The following is a 17,950-nucleotide window of genomic DNA, read 5'->3' as shown; positions in this document are numbered from 1 at the left end:
AATAGACACCATGCCCAAGTTCAGATACGGTGCAGTAAAACCCAATTGGCCTCTCTCTCCGACAAGTGCTGAGGGAAACATGCCCCAGCGCCGAGGAAGGCTCCCCACACACTGCAAGGAGCTGCGGCCCTGGAGGAACAGCCCACCAGGGCGTGTGGTTCTCACCTCGTTTCACCAGGGCTCCAAGCAAGTCTTGGTTTTTCCACTGGCGGCATTCTGTCAGCCTTATTTTGCACACACTTGAGAAAAGAGTCTATTGTGATCTCATCATTTGATTCTTTCTGTAAATGACGAACATTTCTGAGGTTTTACTGTGACAAAACAATCTAAAATAATGCCCCCTTTGGGTAGAAACAGCAAGACAGAGGCAGAGTAAAGTTTCTGGGTTCCTCTGAGGGGTTCCGCAAACACTGCCCGGTTTGTACTAGTGGACAGTTCCCTGGAGCGGGGTGTCTGTTTGCTGTTCGTGTCTGTTGCATGCAGGCCGACAGGGCAGAGCTGCTTCTCACTTAAAGAAGGAGTTCTTCGACATGGGGTTGGGTGGGTGGTTGGTGGGGGTAGGTGTTGGGTGCAGTCGAGTTGGTTCCGACTTGTACAAACTCTACGTACAAGAGAATGAAACACGCTCAGTCCTGTGCCATCCTCACAATGGTTACATTTGAACCTGCTATTGCGGCCACTGTGTTCATCTAACGTACTTGGGATCTTCCTCTTTTTCTCGGATCTTCTACCAAGCAAGATGTCTTCCAGGGACTGGTCACATGTCCAAAGTGTTTGAGACAGCCTCGCCAGCCTCACGTCTAAGGAGCATCCTGGCTCCACTGCTTCCAAGGCTGAGCTATTGGCTCTTCTGACAGTGCACAGCACAGTCAACATTCTTATCCCACACCACAATTCAAAGGCATCCATTTTTCTTAGGATCGTCCTTATTCATCGTCCAGCTTTGCACACAAAGCTGTTGAAAATACCATGGCACGAGCTGGGTGCACCTAGTTTCCAATTGTTTAACCAAGTAAAACATATACCAAGACATAAACTTGCCCAACAAATAAGTTTAAAGAAAGCATGGCCGCCTATGAGAATTCCAGATGTTTTAAAGAAATAAGATGGAGAAAGTTAAAATGATTTTTCAGGGCACTAAAAATCTTTTGTGTATATATATATATATAGTATATATATATATAGTAGAGTTAGAAGACGGTAGCTGGGGCATTCTAGAATGCCAGCTTACAGAGCAAACGAGTTAGCAGATCAAAGCAGAAATTGGCTGGCACTTGAATCAACGAGTGAGACCGAAGACCCGGCTCAGAGTGCACTGGGAGGGCAGGGTGCACAGTTAGAGGGAGAGGAGGTGACCTAACGGGGTGTGTGTGTAGGGGGGTGATTGGCGTTCACAGTTAGGTTTTCACACAGCCAGCACCTCAGGAAGTCTCACCGGGGGCCTGACCCCAGACACAGCAGCGCAAACAGTAATTCTATAGCGTTGAGAGGGGGAAAAGCACATTCCAATGTGGCTCACCAGTCATTTTCAGACTCGAAGTAACAGACCGAAATGAGTCGTGCTCCGCTCCCCACAGCGAACTTGTTCTCTAGAGGGGACCACTTCACGAACGTGGCTGCCCGGTTAATCCTCAGGATCACCAGGGTGGGCTTCCAGACACCGTCCTTCTGACTCCAGACGTAGGCATTGCGGTCTGCCCCGCAGGTGACAATGCGGTCGCTCTTGGGTGCCCAGTCGATGCCTGCAGGGGAGATGTGGTATCAGCGCCAACAACGTGACTCGCTCAATGGGCCCATTGGACTTGGTACCTCCTTCTCCAGTCCCAGCCCCCCCCACCGACAGGTCTGTGTCATGCCTCAGCAGTGGAATCTGGACAGTGGTGGGAGGTGTAGGATGTTCCTGGACGGAGGGAGCAACCAAATGCTCAACACAAAAGAATCAACTAAAAATCCCCAAACAAGCCAGGACATGCCACTCTGCTGTCACGCTGATGTTTGCCATGCTCCTTCTCTCGGTAATAAGGACTGTTCTTCCAGAGAGCTGTGTGTGGTCACTTTCCCGCTCCTGTAGTCACTACCTTTGCTGGGGAAATAGGTCTGATCCTTGGTCTCCTACCATGACTGAGTTATATTTAGATTCTTCAAGAACAATTTTTCCTTTCCCAGATGTGAAACCTGTGCTGTGAGCAGTCAATCAGAAGAAGACCCCAGGATAAAGGGCTCGGGACTCCAACAGAGACTGCAAGTCGGGGAAAACAAGATCGAAGAATTTGACATTTTTGGCGATTTCTTTGGTCTTTCATCTTGGCCATTCCTCATTCAATGGTATTTCCCAATGTCAAATTCCCATTCGAAACAGGAGCAGTTGTGTGCTCCGGCCAGAAGGCGCACTGGCAAAGGCTCTTAAGGAGAACAGCCCTAGCCTGGTGGAAGTGAGGGCGTGGGAAGGCAACAGCCCCATTAACAGCCACTGTGTCCCTGGGGCTGGCCCAGTAGCAGACTGAGCTCTGAGCTCCGATACATACTGGGATCACACACACGCTGTGGGTGAAACAAGCAGGGTCAGTGGCAAGTGCTTGCTGGGGGCTGCCAAGATGGCACCTGTTGGGGCGCTGGAGGCCAAAGCACTTTCAGTTATTTTCTGCTTTAGGGGGAGGCCATCTTTTAAAGTGAGTGAGAATTTGAGGGGTTGAGAGGCAGGCGTAGAGTCCAAAACAATAGCAACAAACCAATAATCGTTTTAACAATTATTCCCTTTGCTGCCTACCAAAATGCAAATGTCACTGTAAGACGCGGGGAAACCCAAGACAGCAGGGACAACAGGTGTTTCAGAAGCTCCAGGGGTGTTCGGCCAAATTGTTCAAAGCAAGTGGCTGAGTCAATCTGGCTAGAAAAGAGGGTGCGAAGGGAACTACAGTAGTTAAGAACAAAGGGCAAAAGCCCTGTCTGAACGGATCAAAAAGTGAGTATGGGTTTTCAAGAAACACCAGAAGTAACTACTCAGATGAAGCAATAAACTCTTGAAATCTGGTTCAGCAGATTCAGAAAACCACCATAAAAAGGTCTCCACTTTTACTTCTTACTCTGCCCTCTTCATCTAACACTTGCTGAATAAAATTTGGCACTGCTCTGCCTTCCAACTCTCTCCACCTGGTCATCGGTAAGTTTCATCAAAGGCATGAGTTATTGTACGTCCAGGACTCTGCCTTTGTGCCTTAAGATCGACTCCTTCTCTGCAAACCAACCAGGAGACAGGAGCGCATTTGAACAGTGGTCACAAGGGGGTGAACAGGGAAGCCGTGAGAGAATATCCACATGGCTGACCCCCACATGGACAGTAAGCTCAGCCTGCACTTGTCACACAGGCAAAAATCAAACCCGCTTTCCCTTATCAAGTAAGGGGGACGTGGAGAAGTGGAATGATGAAGGGAACCGAGGCCGGCTGCAGCTGGGCACACCCGTACATTCTGGCAGTGCCACGCAAGCATGTCCACATTAGCACAGAGAGCTGTACAGGGATGTACAACTCAGCCTCCCACTGTGATTATCAAGCTAGAAATCACCCCGATGTTCTTCAGTGGAGGAAGAGTAGGTTGAAAATGTATAACGTGGCAACACGTATGTAGCATTTAAGAACAGAAATCAATAGTCCTCAAGAATGTTTACAAACACATACAGGTATCAGGTGGCGTCTGGTGAATTTCAACTCACAGCAACCCCAGGGGACAGAGAACTGCCTCACTGGGTTTTCTAGGCTGGAATCTTTCCGAAATAGATGGTCAAGATCTAGCTGGATGGGTAGGAACTACCGATCTTTTAGGTTAGCTGCTGAGTGCCTAACTGTTGCACAGCCAGGGCACAGATGGAAAAACTTACAAATGAACTAGGATACTGCTGAACCAGATCTGCCTACTGGGGAGGAAGGGCGAAGAAAAGGTGGTGGGAGGGGAGCTTCACCCTCATTTGCCACCATATTTGGTGTCTTATGTTTCCTAGTAGAGAGGAAAAAAGCTGAGGCACTATTAATTTCGGGTGGCAGGAACATGGGTGTGTGTTAAGTTACTCTTTGTCCTTTCTGTATTTTGAAATGTCTTCCCTGCGGGACATACTGTGTTCTCTCTGCACTTGGGAACAGCATTTCCGCCCAGTTGTCATGTTGTCTAGTTTGTGCATTCACGTTGCATCTCCTCCTCCTAGTGCTTTAGTCCTCCGGGCAGGGAATGGCGCTCTCTGTGGCGCAGGTATCCGTGGGGAAAATGGAGCTCCTGCTGGTGGTAGCTTCGCAAATTTTCTGGAGAAGACTCAGTCAGGGTGGCAGGGCAAAAGGGACCCCGCAGATTTATGTGACTGGGTTCATTACTGAAACAAGAGGGCTCAGTTTAGAAAGAGGAGCTGGCATTCCCAGGTGTCGTCCTTTACCTGTGATGTGTCCATTGTGCTCCTTGAGCTCATGAGCTTTCACCCACTGGCTCCCGTTCTTCTTGTAGATGTGAACTTCATGATTATTGGGGCTGAGGGCGATCTCTGAAGGAAGAAGCCAACATAATTGTTAATATTCAAACCTGAAACTGTCCTCAAAGAGGAGAGAGCTGACTGCTGGTGTTTTAAAAACTCGATGGAAAGATGGTGTAAGAAAAGAGTCTCAGCAAAGTGGGTCCCACTGTTTACCCTGGAAGCATTCCTTTTATTAATTTTATCTTTACCAGAAACCCACATCTAAAAACGTTTTGTAGGCAAGCAAAATTATTTAAAATGGGTTTTTCTAGAAACATACACAACTGTCAATTAAAAGTTTAACTAGAAGAAATATATAATGTTACTATACTTAGCTGCTATCATTTTAACCCATATATGAGAGTTCATTCTGAGGCACCTTGGAAGAAAGGTCTGGTAATTGGCTTTCAGAAAACCAGCCACTGAAAACCCTATGGAGGACAGAGATCTGAAGCAGAGATCAGACAGCTTGCAGGCAAAGGATTCCCCACCTCCCCTTTCGTTTTAAGATCTATTTTAAAAGACATTTTAAATTCATCTCTGCAATATTATTAGTTCAGGTAAATATTGAATTTTGGGTAGCCTTTCTAAAATGTTGAAAGAGGTCATAAACTCTAATCTGGGACTCACCACCTTTTATCAGGAAAACTTGATTCTGCTGATAAAATACATATCCCAAGTTCTCTTTCACAGTAAGGCAATATAGATCATAAAACAAAATCCTGCTTTTAAGAGCAAAATCTCCGTGAACAATTAAAAATGGGAAGAATTCAGTTATATGCATATGTAAATTTTCCTAACACATATGCATAGAAGATTTTCAAATACAAAATTCAAATCTAACCTGGAGAACGTTATAAATTCCAAATTGTAATGAGATATTAACAAAGCATTTGACTTCATACATTGAAATTATAAAGTAGATTAAAAGAGGACTATGATAACTTGTACTTCTATGAGACAGACCTAGAACCCAAGACCTAGTTTTCGATGCAAAAGTAGAGAAAGAAGGTATCAGCAACTCAGCCAATCAGGAGCTCTCGATTCTCAGTTCGCTAGGAAACATGTTCCCACACCCAGAAGAGAGGTTCAGGTCTAGCTTCTTACCGCCAAGGGCTCCCTGGCAGGATAGCAGGTTATGTGTTAAGCTGCTAACTGAAAGGTCAGTGATTCCAACCCGCCGGCTGCTCACGGGAGAAAGATGAGGTAGTCTGCTTTCTCAGAGATTTACTGCCTTAGAAACCCTTTCGAGCAGCCCCACTCTCTCCGATAGGTCATTATGAGTCGGAATCGGCTCAATGGCTGTGGGGTCTTTTAACAATCAACTGTAATTTGTTCACACGCTCAAGGCATATTTAAAAATAAAACAGAACCATGTTAGAATGGCTTTATAAAAACAACAAACAACAATTACAGATGCAATACATCTCTCTCAAAATCCCAGCTGGCTTCTTTGCAGAGACCGACCAGCTCATTCCAAATTCCGTATGGAAATATAAGGGTCACACACAAAGTGCTTGGAAGACAGCAGGATACTCCATCAGGTCACAGCTGGTCTCAAGGTCTGCGTAGTCTGACTACTTGACACAAGAGCGGGCGCAACTGCGCTCCTTAGGACGCCAATGGGCAGGGAGAGCTGCCTCTGCCTCCAGCTGTCCTCCAAGTGGGGCTGTAGACAGGGAGGTGGGGGCTAGCAGGGCCTGACATTCACTTGGTGTGGAACCAATGGAAAGATCTTTTCATCACTCTGGGTCTCAGTTCCTCAACCTGCCTGTCAAAGGACTGACTGAGCTCCCTCTTGAACTGTGTTGGTAGACTTAAATTAGTACTTTTGACAAGATGACTCTGAAATCTGTGATTCCTGAAAGAGCCTAATTGTGAAGTATCCCATGACGCAAAAAAAGGGAACAAAATAGATGTCTACTTACGGGTTCGATCCCTGTTCCAGGCATGACAGGTGATTGGCTCTAGTAAAAACTGATGCAGGGACATTATTCTTAGTGTTCTCAAAGGGCAGAGAGCTGCAATGAACAACAAAGTATTTCAAATGATGGACAACCAACCCTTGGGTGGAATCCACATTAAAAACAAAAAAAGACATCTTTTTTACACAAGAGGAAATAGGAGTTTGGACTACACATTATAGATAATCTGAAATTATTCTCATTTTCTTCGATATGATAGGGCATTGCAGCTAGGGCGAAGACTGTCTTAGTTCCTAGGAGATAGAGATGATGTATTTCAAAGCCTTGTGAGGACTTCTGTGACTGTCTGTCATTCAGGACAAATATTCAATCCTTAAGAAGCAAATGTGGCAAAGCATTAGGTAGTGAACCGGGGGGGTGTATGCAGGTGTTGGTTACTATGCTTTAAACCAGTGTTTCCCAAAAGGGCAATAGTACCCCAGGGAGGGCAATGGACTGATCCAAGGGGGCTCTCAAAGCTGATACTTACACTTCCTTGATCCTGGATGATGGACTAATGGTACAAAAGTTTTTAATTGATGGAAGGAGAGTGTGTGTGTGACAAATTTTTTTTTTTCTTGACCAGAGGGTGGTAGGCCAAATAAGTTCAGGGAACTATGCTTCAAGCTTTTTTATTAACTAAGTGAAAAAAGCATAGATCTGCAACACACTAGCAAATTCCAAAGCAGATCAAGTTCTTGGTTTTGTAGACTCCCAGCTCGGGACCCACTGAGGAAATCATCATCATCTGAAACGTAGTTATGGAGTCCAGCAACCCCATGTTGACTGAGAGGAGGGTTTCCGGGGCTGTCATCTTTATGGGAACAGGCAGCCAGGTCTTTTCTCCTGTAGAGTCCGAGCTTCAGGCGGGTTTGTATCCCTAACCTTTTGGTTGACAGTTGAGCACTTAGTTAACGTGCCACTGAGGCTTCTAGTCTCTGAAATCTCACTGCCATCAAGTTGGTTCAGACTCCTAGTGACCCTCTAGGACAGGGGAGAACTTCCCCTGTGGGTTCCTAAGGTTATAGTGCTTTGAAAGTAGAAAGCTTCATCTGGTGGCTTTGAACTGCTGACCTTGTGGTTAGCAATCCAATGAAAAACCAACCCACTACACCACCAGGGCTTCTATTCACTGAAATAAGGAAGGAGGCTTTCAGGCTGCCCCTCTTGCAGCCCTTAGAATCTTAGAATGGTTCTCAACCTTCCTGATGCCACGACCCTTTAATACAGTTCCTCATGATGTGGTGACCCCCCCCCCCCATAATATTATTTTCATTGCTATTTCATAACTGTCATTTTACTACTGTGATGAATTAGGCGACCCCTGTGAAAGGGTCGTTCCACTGCCAAAGGGGTCTCGACCCACAGGTTGAGAGCTGCTGCCTTAGATGATCATTACCAAGAGACACTACACTTTGCAGTTCCAATGGTCTTTAAACACAAGCCCAGTGACCTAGGACAGGGACAGGGCAGGACTGGAAGGGGCTCTAAAGGTGAGGCGGGAGGAGCAGAAGGCCTCGCTAATTGTTGTAAGGGAGATAAGCAGACCCTGCAATCCAACAGCTGGCACGTTGCGCTGGCACAGAAATGTCCGTGTGGCACGTTCTGGCGGTTACATGGGTAGGTCATTCCGTTTTTCCATTTACAAATTCTGGAAAGCAAATCGCAACTCATAAAAGAGAGAGCCTCTAATTGGAGATAGAATTAAAAAAAAAAAATCAGACTGTTGAGCTGGCTTTTAAAAACTAAAACTTCTAAATGCTCCCTGCATGGTTCTCTCTGTGTCTCTGCTATCAGCCTTACCCTAGCTGCTTGGTCACAGCAGGCTTGGCTTCTGGAGAGAAAGACGCGGCAATCTGATTCTACAGAGATGACAGCCAACAAAAGCCGCAGGACAGTTCTGCTCTGTCACACATGGTCCCTAGGAGTCAAAACTGCCTAGGCTGTCCCTGTCACCATGACAACACTCCAAACAACTTGGGGTGTTACAAAGATCACCTTAATCAAAACCCATCTGGTTCACAAGCCACATTTTAGAGCCTGTAGACAGTTAATCTGTCAAGTAGATAAAACCAGCCTGCAAGTTAGCCAGGCACTGTGAAGATTTATATACAATGAAAGCACACAGTTCTTGTCTAGTGGAAAAGAAGTCGTTTTAAATCAATGCTTTCTCATTCATCAACTGAGTTTTATATGCATCCATGCTAGGGCAGAATTGCTTCTCAATCTGCAATTCTAATTTTGTTACATCCTTCAAGTTCCATAGTATTTGGAAGTGCACTCAAGTATGTACTTCCTTTATAATCAATCACATGCTATTTTAAATCTGTGACCCACGACATGTTTGTCAAATTTATAACCTACCCAGTAGAGCGCTCGTATCCATCCAACTCAGTAAATCCATAAGAACACCAGTCTCAATCATCCTCTGGTTTTTAAATATTTATTAGGATTTGGGTCAAAGTGTACAGAGCAAATTGGTTTTCCATTTTGAAAAACGGGGAGGCAAACCAGTGCTGGCGTTTAGACAGAGCAGTTGCTTACTGATCACCTGTTGACTGTCCAGCACAAAACAAGCTTTGATCCCCACTGTTAGCACACAAACGTTTCAGATGTCTGCTTAGCCTGGGCTCTGGAGCCCAGGGGGCCTGGGCTCCATAATCTGCACCGATTTTGTTTCGTGACATTGACGGCCATCCTGACAAGATACCAGCGCTCCTCCTACTTCCTCTCTGCCTTGTGCTTTCTCCCTGGGCAAATGTTGTCCTGTGGAGCTACCCCAAACACCAAAGTCACTGCCATCCAGTCCATTCCAACTCTCACAGGGACCTTACATAGGGTTTCAAGGTGGTAACTTTTCACAGACGCAGACAGCCTCATCTTTCTCTAAGGGACTGGCTGATGGTTTTGAACTGCTCAACTTGTGGTTAGCAGCCTAATGTTTATCCAACAGTGCCACTCAACTTAAAGGACACCCATCAAATTCACTCTGGAGTTGATCCTAACTCATGAGGACCCTCTAGGAGAGAGCAGACTGTTCCTGTGGGTTTCTGAGACTGTAACTTTTTTTTTATAAAGAATTCTTTTTATTTTGAAAATTAAAAAAAAATTAATTTTAGTGGACTGAGTAGCAAAATAATACATATTTTTATACATCTCATACACATATTTACATGGGTGAGTGTGCACACACACAAGCACATACGCATACTCTGACTCAATTTACATGATATTAGTAGCTCTAAGATTGCTTTTAAAAAATTTTATTTGCAAATCATTTTATTGGGGGCTCTTATAGTTCTTATAACAATTCATACATCAATTGTATCAAAAACATTTGTACATATGCTGCCATCATCATTTTCAAAACATTTTCTTTCTTCTTGAGTCCTTGGTATTAGCAACCCTTTTTTCCCTCCTTCCCCCACCCTACCACCCTCATGGACCCATGATAAATTCTAAATTATTATTCTCTTCATATCCGACACCGCTGAGACTATAACTCTTTAGGGGAGTCGAAAGCCTCACTCATCTATCTCCAGAGCAGCTGGTGGTTTCGAACCGCTGACCTTAAGGTTAGCAGCGAAACGTGTAGTCCACGACGGCACCAGGGCTCCTTAATAGTCCGCTAGGAGATTGAAAGTGACACCAAGAAAGAGAGACTCTATTCTGATAACTGACTCGCAAAATGTGGTTAATGTTGACATGAACTCTGAAAACCTTTGCTTTAAGGGGATAGAGAGAAAAACAGGGGAGGCAAACCAGTGCTGGCGTTTAGACAGAGCAGTTGCTTACTGATCACCTGTTGACTGTCCAGCACAGAGGAAGACAAAACAAGCATTGATCCCCACTGTTAGCACACAAACGTTTCAGATGCCTGCTTAGCCTGGGCTCTGGAGCCCAGGGGGCCTGGGTTTGCATCCTGCGTTTGTCATAAATGAAAACTCTTGCTTTGAGACCCTGAGCAAGTGACTCAGTGCCTCTCCCTCTAAGATGGAGCCTGCACTAACTGCACATGGCTGTTGGCAAAGAACTCACAGCCATGGAGTCAGTTTCGACTCATAGCAACCCTGTAGGATGGTTAAATGAGCCCACAGACGTGAAAGCACGTCGGAGAGAGCCTAGTCCTCAAACAGATGCTCAGTAAGTCCGTTCCTTCCCTTTGCTAGACCCACCACCTGGAGAGCACGCAGGAGTTATTACCCTCTGAACCCGGAAACATTTGGAGCAGCTTTACATCCTTAGTCTTCCTCTTCCGGGAGCTGCATTCAAAGTACTCACACCATGGAGTCTCAGTTCTTGGTTTAAGATCAGTCTTTAGGACTGACTCACCTGCTGTTTTAATTGCTCTCACAGCCCAACCCTCTTATAGGTCACCCCACCCTCCCCAGTGTTCCTGGATACAGGTATAACTCCAGACACCCGCCTCACCAGCAGGCCATTTTAAACTTCTTGATGCAGCACCAACGTTTCAGCACACCATTAGATAACTGGATCCAAATAGTGCCACCCACCCCGTCCAAGGCAAGTCTTCATTTTCTCAGAGGGGCCTCGCCTGTCATTGTGAGCCATAGAAGAACTAATTCCTTTGTGGTTGGAGGCCACCAAACAGTTAACTCCACTTCTTCCAGAAACTCAAACTCACTGCCACCAGGGTGATTCTGAGTCATAAGACCCTATAGGTCAGAGTTGAACTACCCCATTGGGTTTCCGGAGCAGTAAATCTCTCTCTCAAAGTTTGTAACAAAATTTATCCCTGAGGCTCAGCAGAGAGGAACAGGGCCCATGAGTTAAAGTGTCTCTGTGGCAGCCATGGGTGGGGCAAGCACTGAATTTGACATAGCTGCAGATTGTCGATCTTTACGGGTGCAGACAGCCTCACCTTCTCCTGGGGAGCAAGGGGTGGGTTTGAGTCACTGACTGTGCAGTCAGCAGCTCAGTGGGTAGCCAATTACACGCCACCAGGGCTCCTTCGGCTTCACTCTTTAATGGGGCTAAAAACATCTGCCTGACCACTATCCTCTGCTTTGTCACAGAGATAATGTCAACGGAGAGTGACTCCAACTGACAGAACCCAACCGACCCATACTGTTTTCTAGAATCTAGGCTTTATAGGAGCAGATCGACGAACATTTAAGCGCTGACCTGCATATGCCAAAAGGTTGGTGGTTAGAACATACCCAGAAAAGTCATGACCCCTAGGGAGCAGGTCAACTCTGCACATGCTGGGTCACCAGGGGTTGGAGTCAACTCAACAGCAACTAATAACCGCCACTTGAAACCAAAAGGCTAGAAAGATTTACAGAGGGAAGAACCAAGATCACTTTGGAAGCTTAGGCAATGCATTAAAACAAAAAGAGGCTAGCATTGCATCCATGTTTCATGTTTCAAAGCCATCAGAGTGAGGCGCCCTGGTGGCAGGGTGGTTTACTTGGTGAACTGCGACTTGAAGTCAGAAGCTCTACCCCACCATCTGCTCCTCAGAGAAAAATGAGGCTTTCTACTTCTGTAAAGATTTACAGTCTCAGAAATGGACAGGAGCAGTTCCACACTGTCCTATAAGGGTGGCTACGAGTCAGAATCAACTCCGCTAGCAGTGAGAATATTATGCTTAACAGGTTTCAGCAGAGCCTCCAGTCTAAGATGGCCTAAAAAGAAAGGCCTGGTGATCTACTTCTGAAAATCGGCCAGTGACAGACAACCTTACAGATCACAATAGTTAGATCAGCAGCGGATCACAAGGGGGGGTGCCTGATTGGTCGTTTGGCTGTATTCCAGGTCCCTGGGCGTCAGGACTTCTCCATGGCAGCTAATAAAGACGAATCACATTCACATTCAAAGCTGCAGGGGCCAAGTTGGGCCAGAAATACAAAAATAAAACCTGGTACCGTTCTGGTCCTAAGTCTGAGGGTGAGTGGGGTCAGGAAGGCATGGGTTTCTCAGAAGCATAATAATAGCTAATATTTACTGAGCATCTGTTGTGAGCCAGGAGTGACTCCAAACAGTTTATGCAAATAACTCATTTGATCCTCAGCAAAAACTCCAGGAATAAGCCATTGTCATCCTCTTCCTTTTGCAGAAGAGGAAACACACACACAGAGCAATCTTCCGAGGAGCAGTGGGCAGCCAATAAACAGGTTTAGAACGGTAGCAATCAACTGATGGTTGGAATGTGCAAAGTGCTACATAAAAGATTTTCCTAAGCAAGTGGGATTCACAGCTACCTCATGTGACAGACAAGTGTAGAACACCCTCCCCTTCCCCCCAACAAAAGGATGACACCACGAAACTAGTTGCCTCAGGATGGATTCCAATTCATGTTATAGAATTGAACGGCCCCATAGGGTTTTTCTTGGCTGTAATCTTTAGGAATCACATCTTTTTTCCAGGGCAGTGCTGGGTGGATCAGAACTACCAATCTTTGGGTTGACAGCAAGTTTGCAAAAGGCATGTGCAATTGTGACATTAGGGAAGGGGACATTGAAGAGGAAAATGTTGAAGGAAGGGGGTGGGTAGACCTTTCTAAAGTTTAGGTAGGTCCCCCAACTACTGACAGACTGAGGGTGTCCCCGGACAGGTGTCATGGGTGCCAACTGTGTGCAGTGACGCATTTTAGACCTAGAGAAAATGAATGGTCCCAGTGCCCACTCCGCAGAGGGGGCCCTGCTGGGGCAGTGGTTAAAGCGCTGGCCTGCTAATCAAGAGGTCATCGGTTTGACTCCACCAGCCCCCACTCTGCAAGGGGAAGATGTGGCGGTCAGTTTCAGAAACCCCATGGGGGCGTTCAGGTCTACTCTGTACTATCGGGTCGCTGTGAGTCGGAATCGACCGGACAGCAGTGCGTTTGGGTCTTGGTTTGTGACAGATTACCGCATTTCTGCCGATTTTACAACGATAAATGCCCGGACTAGAGATGCACATAAGGGTATATGGGGGCGCAGGAGAAGCTGTTAACACTTGGACCGGAGGCGGCCTGGGGCTCGGCAATCTTCAGAAGCGATCTATTCGCGTGGGGACCCCAAAGGCTCAGGACGACCCAGGAGAACGGAGATCCCCACCTCCATCAGGAAGGAGGCCCCGGGGGGCTCGGCCTGCCCCTCAGCCTCGGGGCCCCGCGGCCTACGCCCCCGCGGGCTATCACAGGGCGCGAGGCCCGCGCAGTGGAGCCGGCCGGAGCCAGCAGCTTACCTGGAATCCCTTACCTGGGATCGGGGTGGACCGGGCCGGCTCGGAGCGGAGAATTCGCGGACTCTGGTCAGTCGACGCGAACAAGCTCCGGCGGGCGGGGGCGGCGACGAAAGATCTGGAGGGAGGGGCTGACAGGTTCCGGAAGTGACCACGGCGCCTGCGCAGCGCGGCCGCGCGGGTGGCCTGCGCATGCGCGTGCGCACAGCCCGGGCGCGCGGGCCCGGGCGCTGGCTGGGTGTGGCGGCGGGTGCGCGGAGCTCTTCCTTTGTCGTGGTGCCTCGGATATTGCAAGACTCTTGCCAGGACTTTGCTCGCAAAACCTCTTCAGCATCTCAGGTCGTCGTGTGGAGCCTGCGGGTTTCACACGCGCTTTCGTCAGAGGCGAATTCCTAAGCTTTGGAGGATGTCGAGCTTTTCGGACCCGACGAGGAATGCGCCTTTGTCACGTCAGAGAGCACCAGTGGGAGACAGGCGACCTTGCCCTTGTGCCAATCCCGGGCCACAGTGAGGTGCCCTCGGTCCGGACCGCCGGCCTCCGCGCCTCCATACCCCCTCTGAGGAGAGCTTCTGAGACCTTCTGGAACCATGTCTACCTTCGTTCAGAACCACTTCTCACCCAAGGGTGCTTAAAAAATTAATTAGCAACCCTAAAAAAGTACGTGAAACCAGCATGTTTGCCGTGCCATGACCTTTCTAAAAAAAAATGCCCTGAACCCTACTTCCAACTAGGCTGCTTCTGAACCCATCCAAATGCTGGAGCAGCACACCCCGCCCTGCGCTCCACCGCAGGTGTCTTACCGAAAATCAACACCTGTGCGGACTCCCGCCTGAGAGAGCCCTTGTGTGGCAGAGTAGAACTACTCCGTAGGGGTTTCTTGGCTGCTGTCTTTGCAGAAGCTAATGGTCAGACCTTTCTTCTGTGGCATTGCTGGGTGAATTTCAACTCCCTTTACTAGTTGAGCACAAACCTCGTTCATCGTCAGGGACCCTAGTAACATGACACCCTATTCCCACCAAAAAGCCCAGGTGATGTAGTGAGTTATGTGTTGGGCTGCTAACCTCAAGGTCAGCAGTTCAAACCCACCAACAGCTCTATGTGAGAAAGATGAGGCTTTCTACCCTTGTAGAGAATTACGGCCTTGGAAACCCACACGGGCAATTCCACGTTGTTCTATAGAGCTGCTATGAGTTGATAGCAATGGATGATGGCATTGAGTTTTTTGGTGTATTGCTACTAGGGAGTCCTGGTGATTCCGTGGGCTAAACATTGGATTGCTAAATAAGAAATCGGCAGTTCAAATCCACTAGCTACTCCTAGGGAGAATGATGCAGTTCTGTCAAGTCCGTAAGCATTTACAGCCTTGGAAACAGGCAATTCTACTCTGTCCTATAGGGTTGCTATGAGTTGGAATCCACTTGACAGCAATGGGCTTGAGTGGATGGATTCTGTGCTTGAGCCCAACTGCTTGACTTTGAACTCAACATTTCAGAGTCACTCTATTTGAGGTGAATTCAAGTATTCATGAAGCATTATTGAACTGGAAATAATTGGTTTTACTTTATCCACGACGACGACGACGAAGTCTTTGATGGCAGGGGAACTAGGACAGAGGGAGGAAATGGAAAGATCATAAAATTAATCACCTCACCAATACACAGCAAGCTGACGAAGGTTAGTGCCCATGGAAAGCAAGGCTTCGTGTGGCTTGTAAGTTGCACCAAGCAACCCCCAACTTAGGTAGAGTTGGTAAAAACAAATCTTTTGCTGTTGAGTCTTCTCTGACTCACGGTGACTCCATTCTTCCCAGTAGAACCTCAATCCCAAGGGTTGAGGCTGTAATCTTTTCAGAAGCTTATCACTGTCTTTTTTCTTCAAAGCTGTTGGGTGGATTCAAACTGCCAATGTTTACTAGCCAAGCACAAACAGTTTGCACCATCAAGAACTTAATAGAGTTGGTTGTTGTGTTTAATGTTGACCATTGCAACCCCATGTGAGAGTCCAGCTACCCCAGAGGGTCTGTTAGGCTGTAATCTTTACAAGAACAGATCACCAAATTTTTCTTCCTCAGGGCTGAGGAGCAGGTTCACATTGCCAGTCTTTTAGTTGGTAACCAAATGCTTAACTGTTGCACCACTAGGGTGCTGTTGGTAGAGTTGGTACCCAGAGTCAAAATACCAACAATATCTTATAGGAAGATTGAACTTCCTATACAAAGGAGTTCCTTCTTTTAAGAAGTTTGTAGTCTTTGGTAGGTCCATGGGTGTTGCAAATGGGTCGTGCCAACTACTTATGCAAAGGTTGATGATTTGATCCTACTCGGTAGTGCCTTGGCAGAAAAATCTGGTAATCTGCTTCCCTGAAGACATGAGCTAGAATCAACTTGATGGCAGTAAGTTTTGCTTCCCTCTCCTCTGCCCCTTGCAATAATCTGGAGAGAGAAGCCCTGGTGGCATAGTGGTTAGGCATTGGGCTGCTAACTTTGAGGTCAGAAGTTTGAAACCACTAGCCATTCTGTGGTAAGAAAATAAGGTTTTTACTACCTTAAAGAGTCTCAGAAATCCACTGGGGCAGTTCTACCTTGGCCTATAGAGTCGCTATGAGGCAGAATAGACTCGATGGTGTGAGTTGAGTTATAACCTGGAGAGAGTAAAATCACATGCAAATGAGCAAAAGTAGATTCCAAATGATCAGTGACCAGAAAAGAAAGAACTTAGTCCACCAAAATGACAGTGAGACACATTTAATGTTAACCTGTGGTTCTACCTTCTAAATCAGCAAAGCTAACTATTTGATGCATTTCATGTCATGTTTTATGAGTCATTCCAGACTGAAAAGAGCCCTTTACATTAACCACCTTATTAAGTAACTGAGGAAACAGAGACCAGGGCATTTTAAGACTTGAGAGAGGTTTTTTTTCCTAAATCAGTGGCAGAGCTGGCTTTTGATGCTAGTCCAGAACTTTATTCATTATATCATCATAAGGGCTGTTAGAGTCTCAAGGATGAATTTATTTTTATTATTAGCTTCTCTATGGTTCAGTGGTAGAATTCTTCCCATCTATGCCGGAGACCCGGGTTCACTTTCTAACCAATGTACTTTAAGTGCAGCTACCACCCAGCTCCCAGTGGAGGCTTATGTGCTCACTATGATGCTGTAAGAGGAGTGAGGAACCTTTTTCCTGCCAAGGGCCATTTGGATATGTATAACCTGATTTATGGGCCATACAGAATTATCAACTAAAAAATTAGCCTGGTGTATTTGGCCAGACATATAAATAAGTCACCTCTAATGTGATGGCATATGATGCTAGCCAGTATTGATGATTTTGTAGGCCTTTTATGGCCCTTGGGTCAGATATTCCCCTCCTATGCTGTAAAAATTTTAGCAGAACTGACAGGCTAGAACAGACTAGGAAGAAAGTTCTAGTTCAGTGGTTCTCAACCTTCCTAATGCCGTGACACTTTAATACAGTTCCTCATGTTGTAGTGACCCAAGTGTAGAAGAGGCCAAGTGAGTCCATGCAGGGGACTGATGCATAAGAGTAGATTATTGCTAAGACTGTGGAGTTCATCACACATTCAAAATAGCTCAGTCATTGGCTGTCTTTGAGCAGGGCACAGTTATTTCTGACTTTGCAATGCAAGAGATTTGGTTGCTATGCAACATATATGCTACTCTTGTTTTCTTTTTTTCTAAGTAGGAGATTAAGCAGGGCATGAACTGGTAATTATCACTGTCCTCATAACTACTTTGGTATACCCACATTTCTAAATTCAGGGCTTCCTAAACCATAACTGAACTGGGGAAAACTGGTTCAAAGCTCTGTGTATTTTATGCAATGTGCAGAAGCTAGAGTGAGATCCCTATGTCCTTAAAGAATGTAAACAAGACTAGTTCACACGTAATTTTGAATATGAGGAAATGTACAGTGCCTTGAACTTGGAAGAAATTAGTTAATATTTGCCAAATAAACGTGTGATTGAATGAAAGAACCAGCCGGGGTTTCAAAGGGCACGGATGACCACCAGGTGGGAATTGAAAGGTGGGGTCACAGACTAGAAAGATGACATGCTTGCAGAAGCCTAAAGATGTCCTACTCAGAAGAGCTTTGATTTAGTAACTGGAATGTGGGTTTGGAGGATAAGAAGACTGGCTCTGCCCTGAGCCTCCAACTCAACAACAATGAATTCAATCTGCCTCCATTCCAATTTCTTTTTTTCAGATCATTTTATTGGGGGCTCGTACAACTCTTAACACAATCCATCCATCCATCCAACTCATCACAATCCATCCATCCATCCAT

General features: G+C 46.4%; 1 protein-coding gene and 1 pseudogene across 2 annotated transcripts in view; both read right to left on the bottom strand.

Annotated features, from left to right (window-relative positions):
* The window catches only part of ARPC1A (actin related protein 2/3 complex subunit 1A), a 25,687-nt gene extending 11,932 nt beyond the window's left edge, over positions 1–13,755 (bottom strand). Inside the window, exons 1-4 of one of the 2 annotated variants that reach the window (XM_004705559.3) lie at positions 13,661–13,755; positions 6,423–6,515; positions 4,420–4,524; positions 1,520–1,742 (exon numbers count right to left, since the gene is read on the bottom strand). In XM_004705559.3, the coding sequence (XP_004705616.1) occupies positions 1,520–1,742; positions 4,420–4,524; positions 6,423–6,486 (392 nt within the window). In that variant the 5' untranslated portion in view covers positions 6,487–6,515; positions 13,661–13,755. Of the gene's footprint in view, positions 1–1,519; positions 1,743–4,419; positions 4,525–6,422; positions 6,516–13,646 lie in introns of both variants that reach the window. The other variant, XM_045285928.1, reaches the window with a different exon arrangement.
* Positions 11,191–11,306, bottom strand: LOC115868015 (annotated as a pseudogene).
* Positions 13,756–17,950: the final 4,195 nt, after the last annotated feature.

The sequence above is a fragment of the Echinops telfairi genome, unplaced genomic scaffold, assembly GCF_000313985.2.
Source record: "Echinops telfairi isolate 266 unplaced genomic scaffold, ASM31398v2 ScPeMD7_5;HRSCAF=22, whole genome shotgun sequence".
NCBI lineage: Eukaryota > Metazoa > Chordata > Mammalia > Afrosoricida > Tenrecidae > Echinops > Echinops telfairi.
The sequence above is the reverse complement of the archived record's forward strand: the minus strand, read 5'-3'. Positions and strand labels throughout refer to the sequence as shown.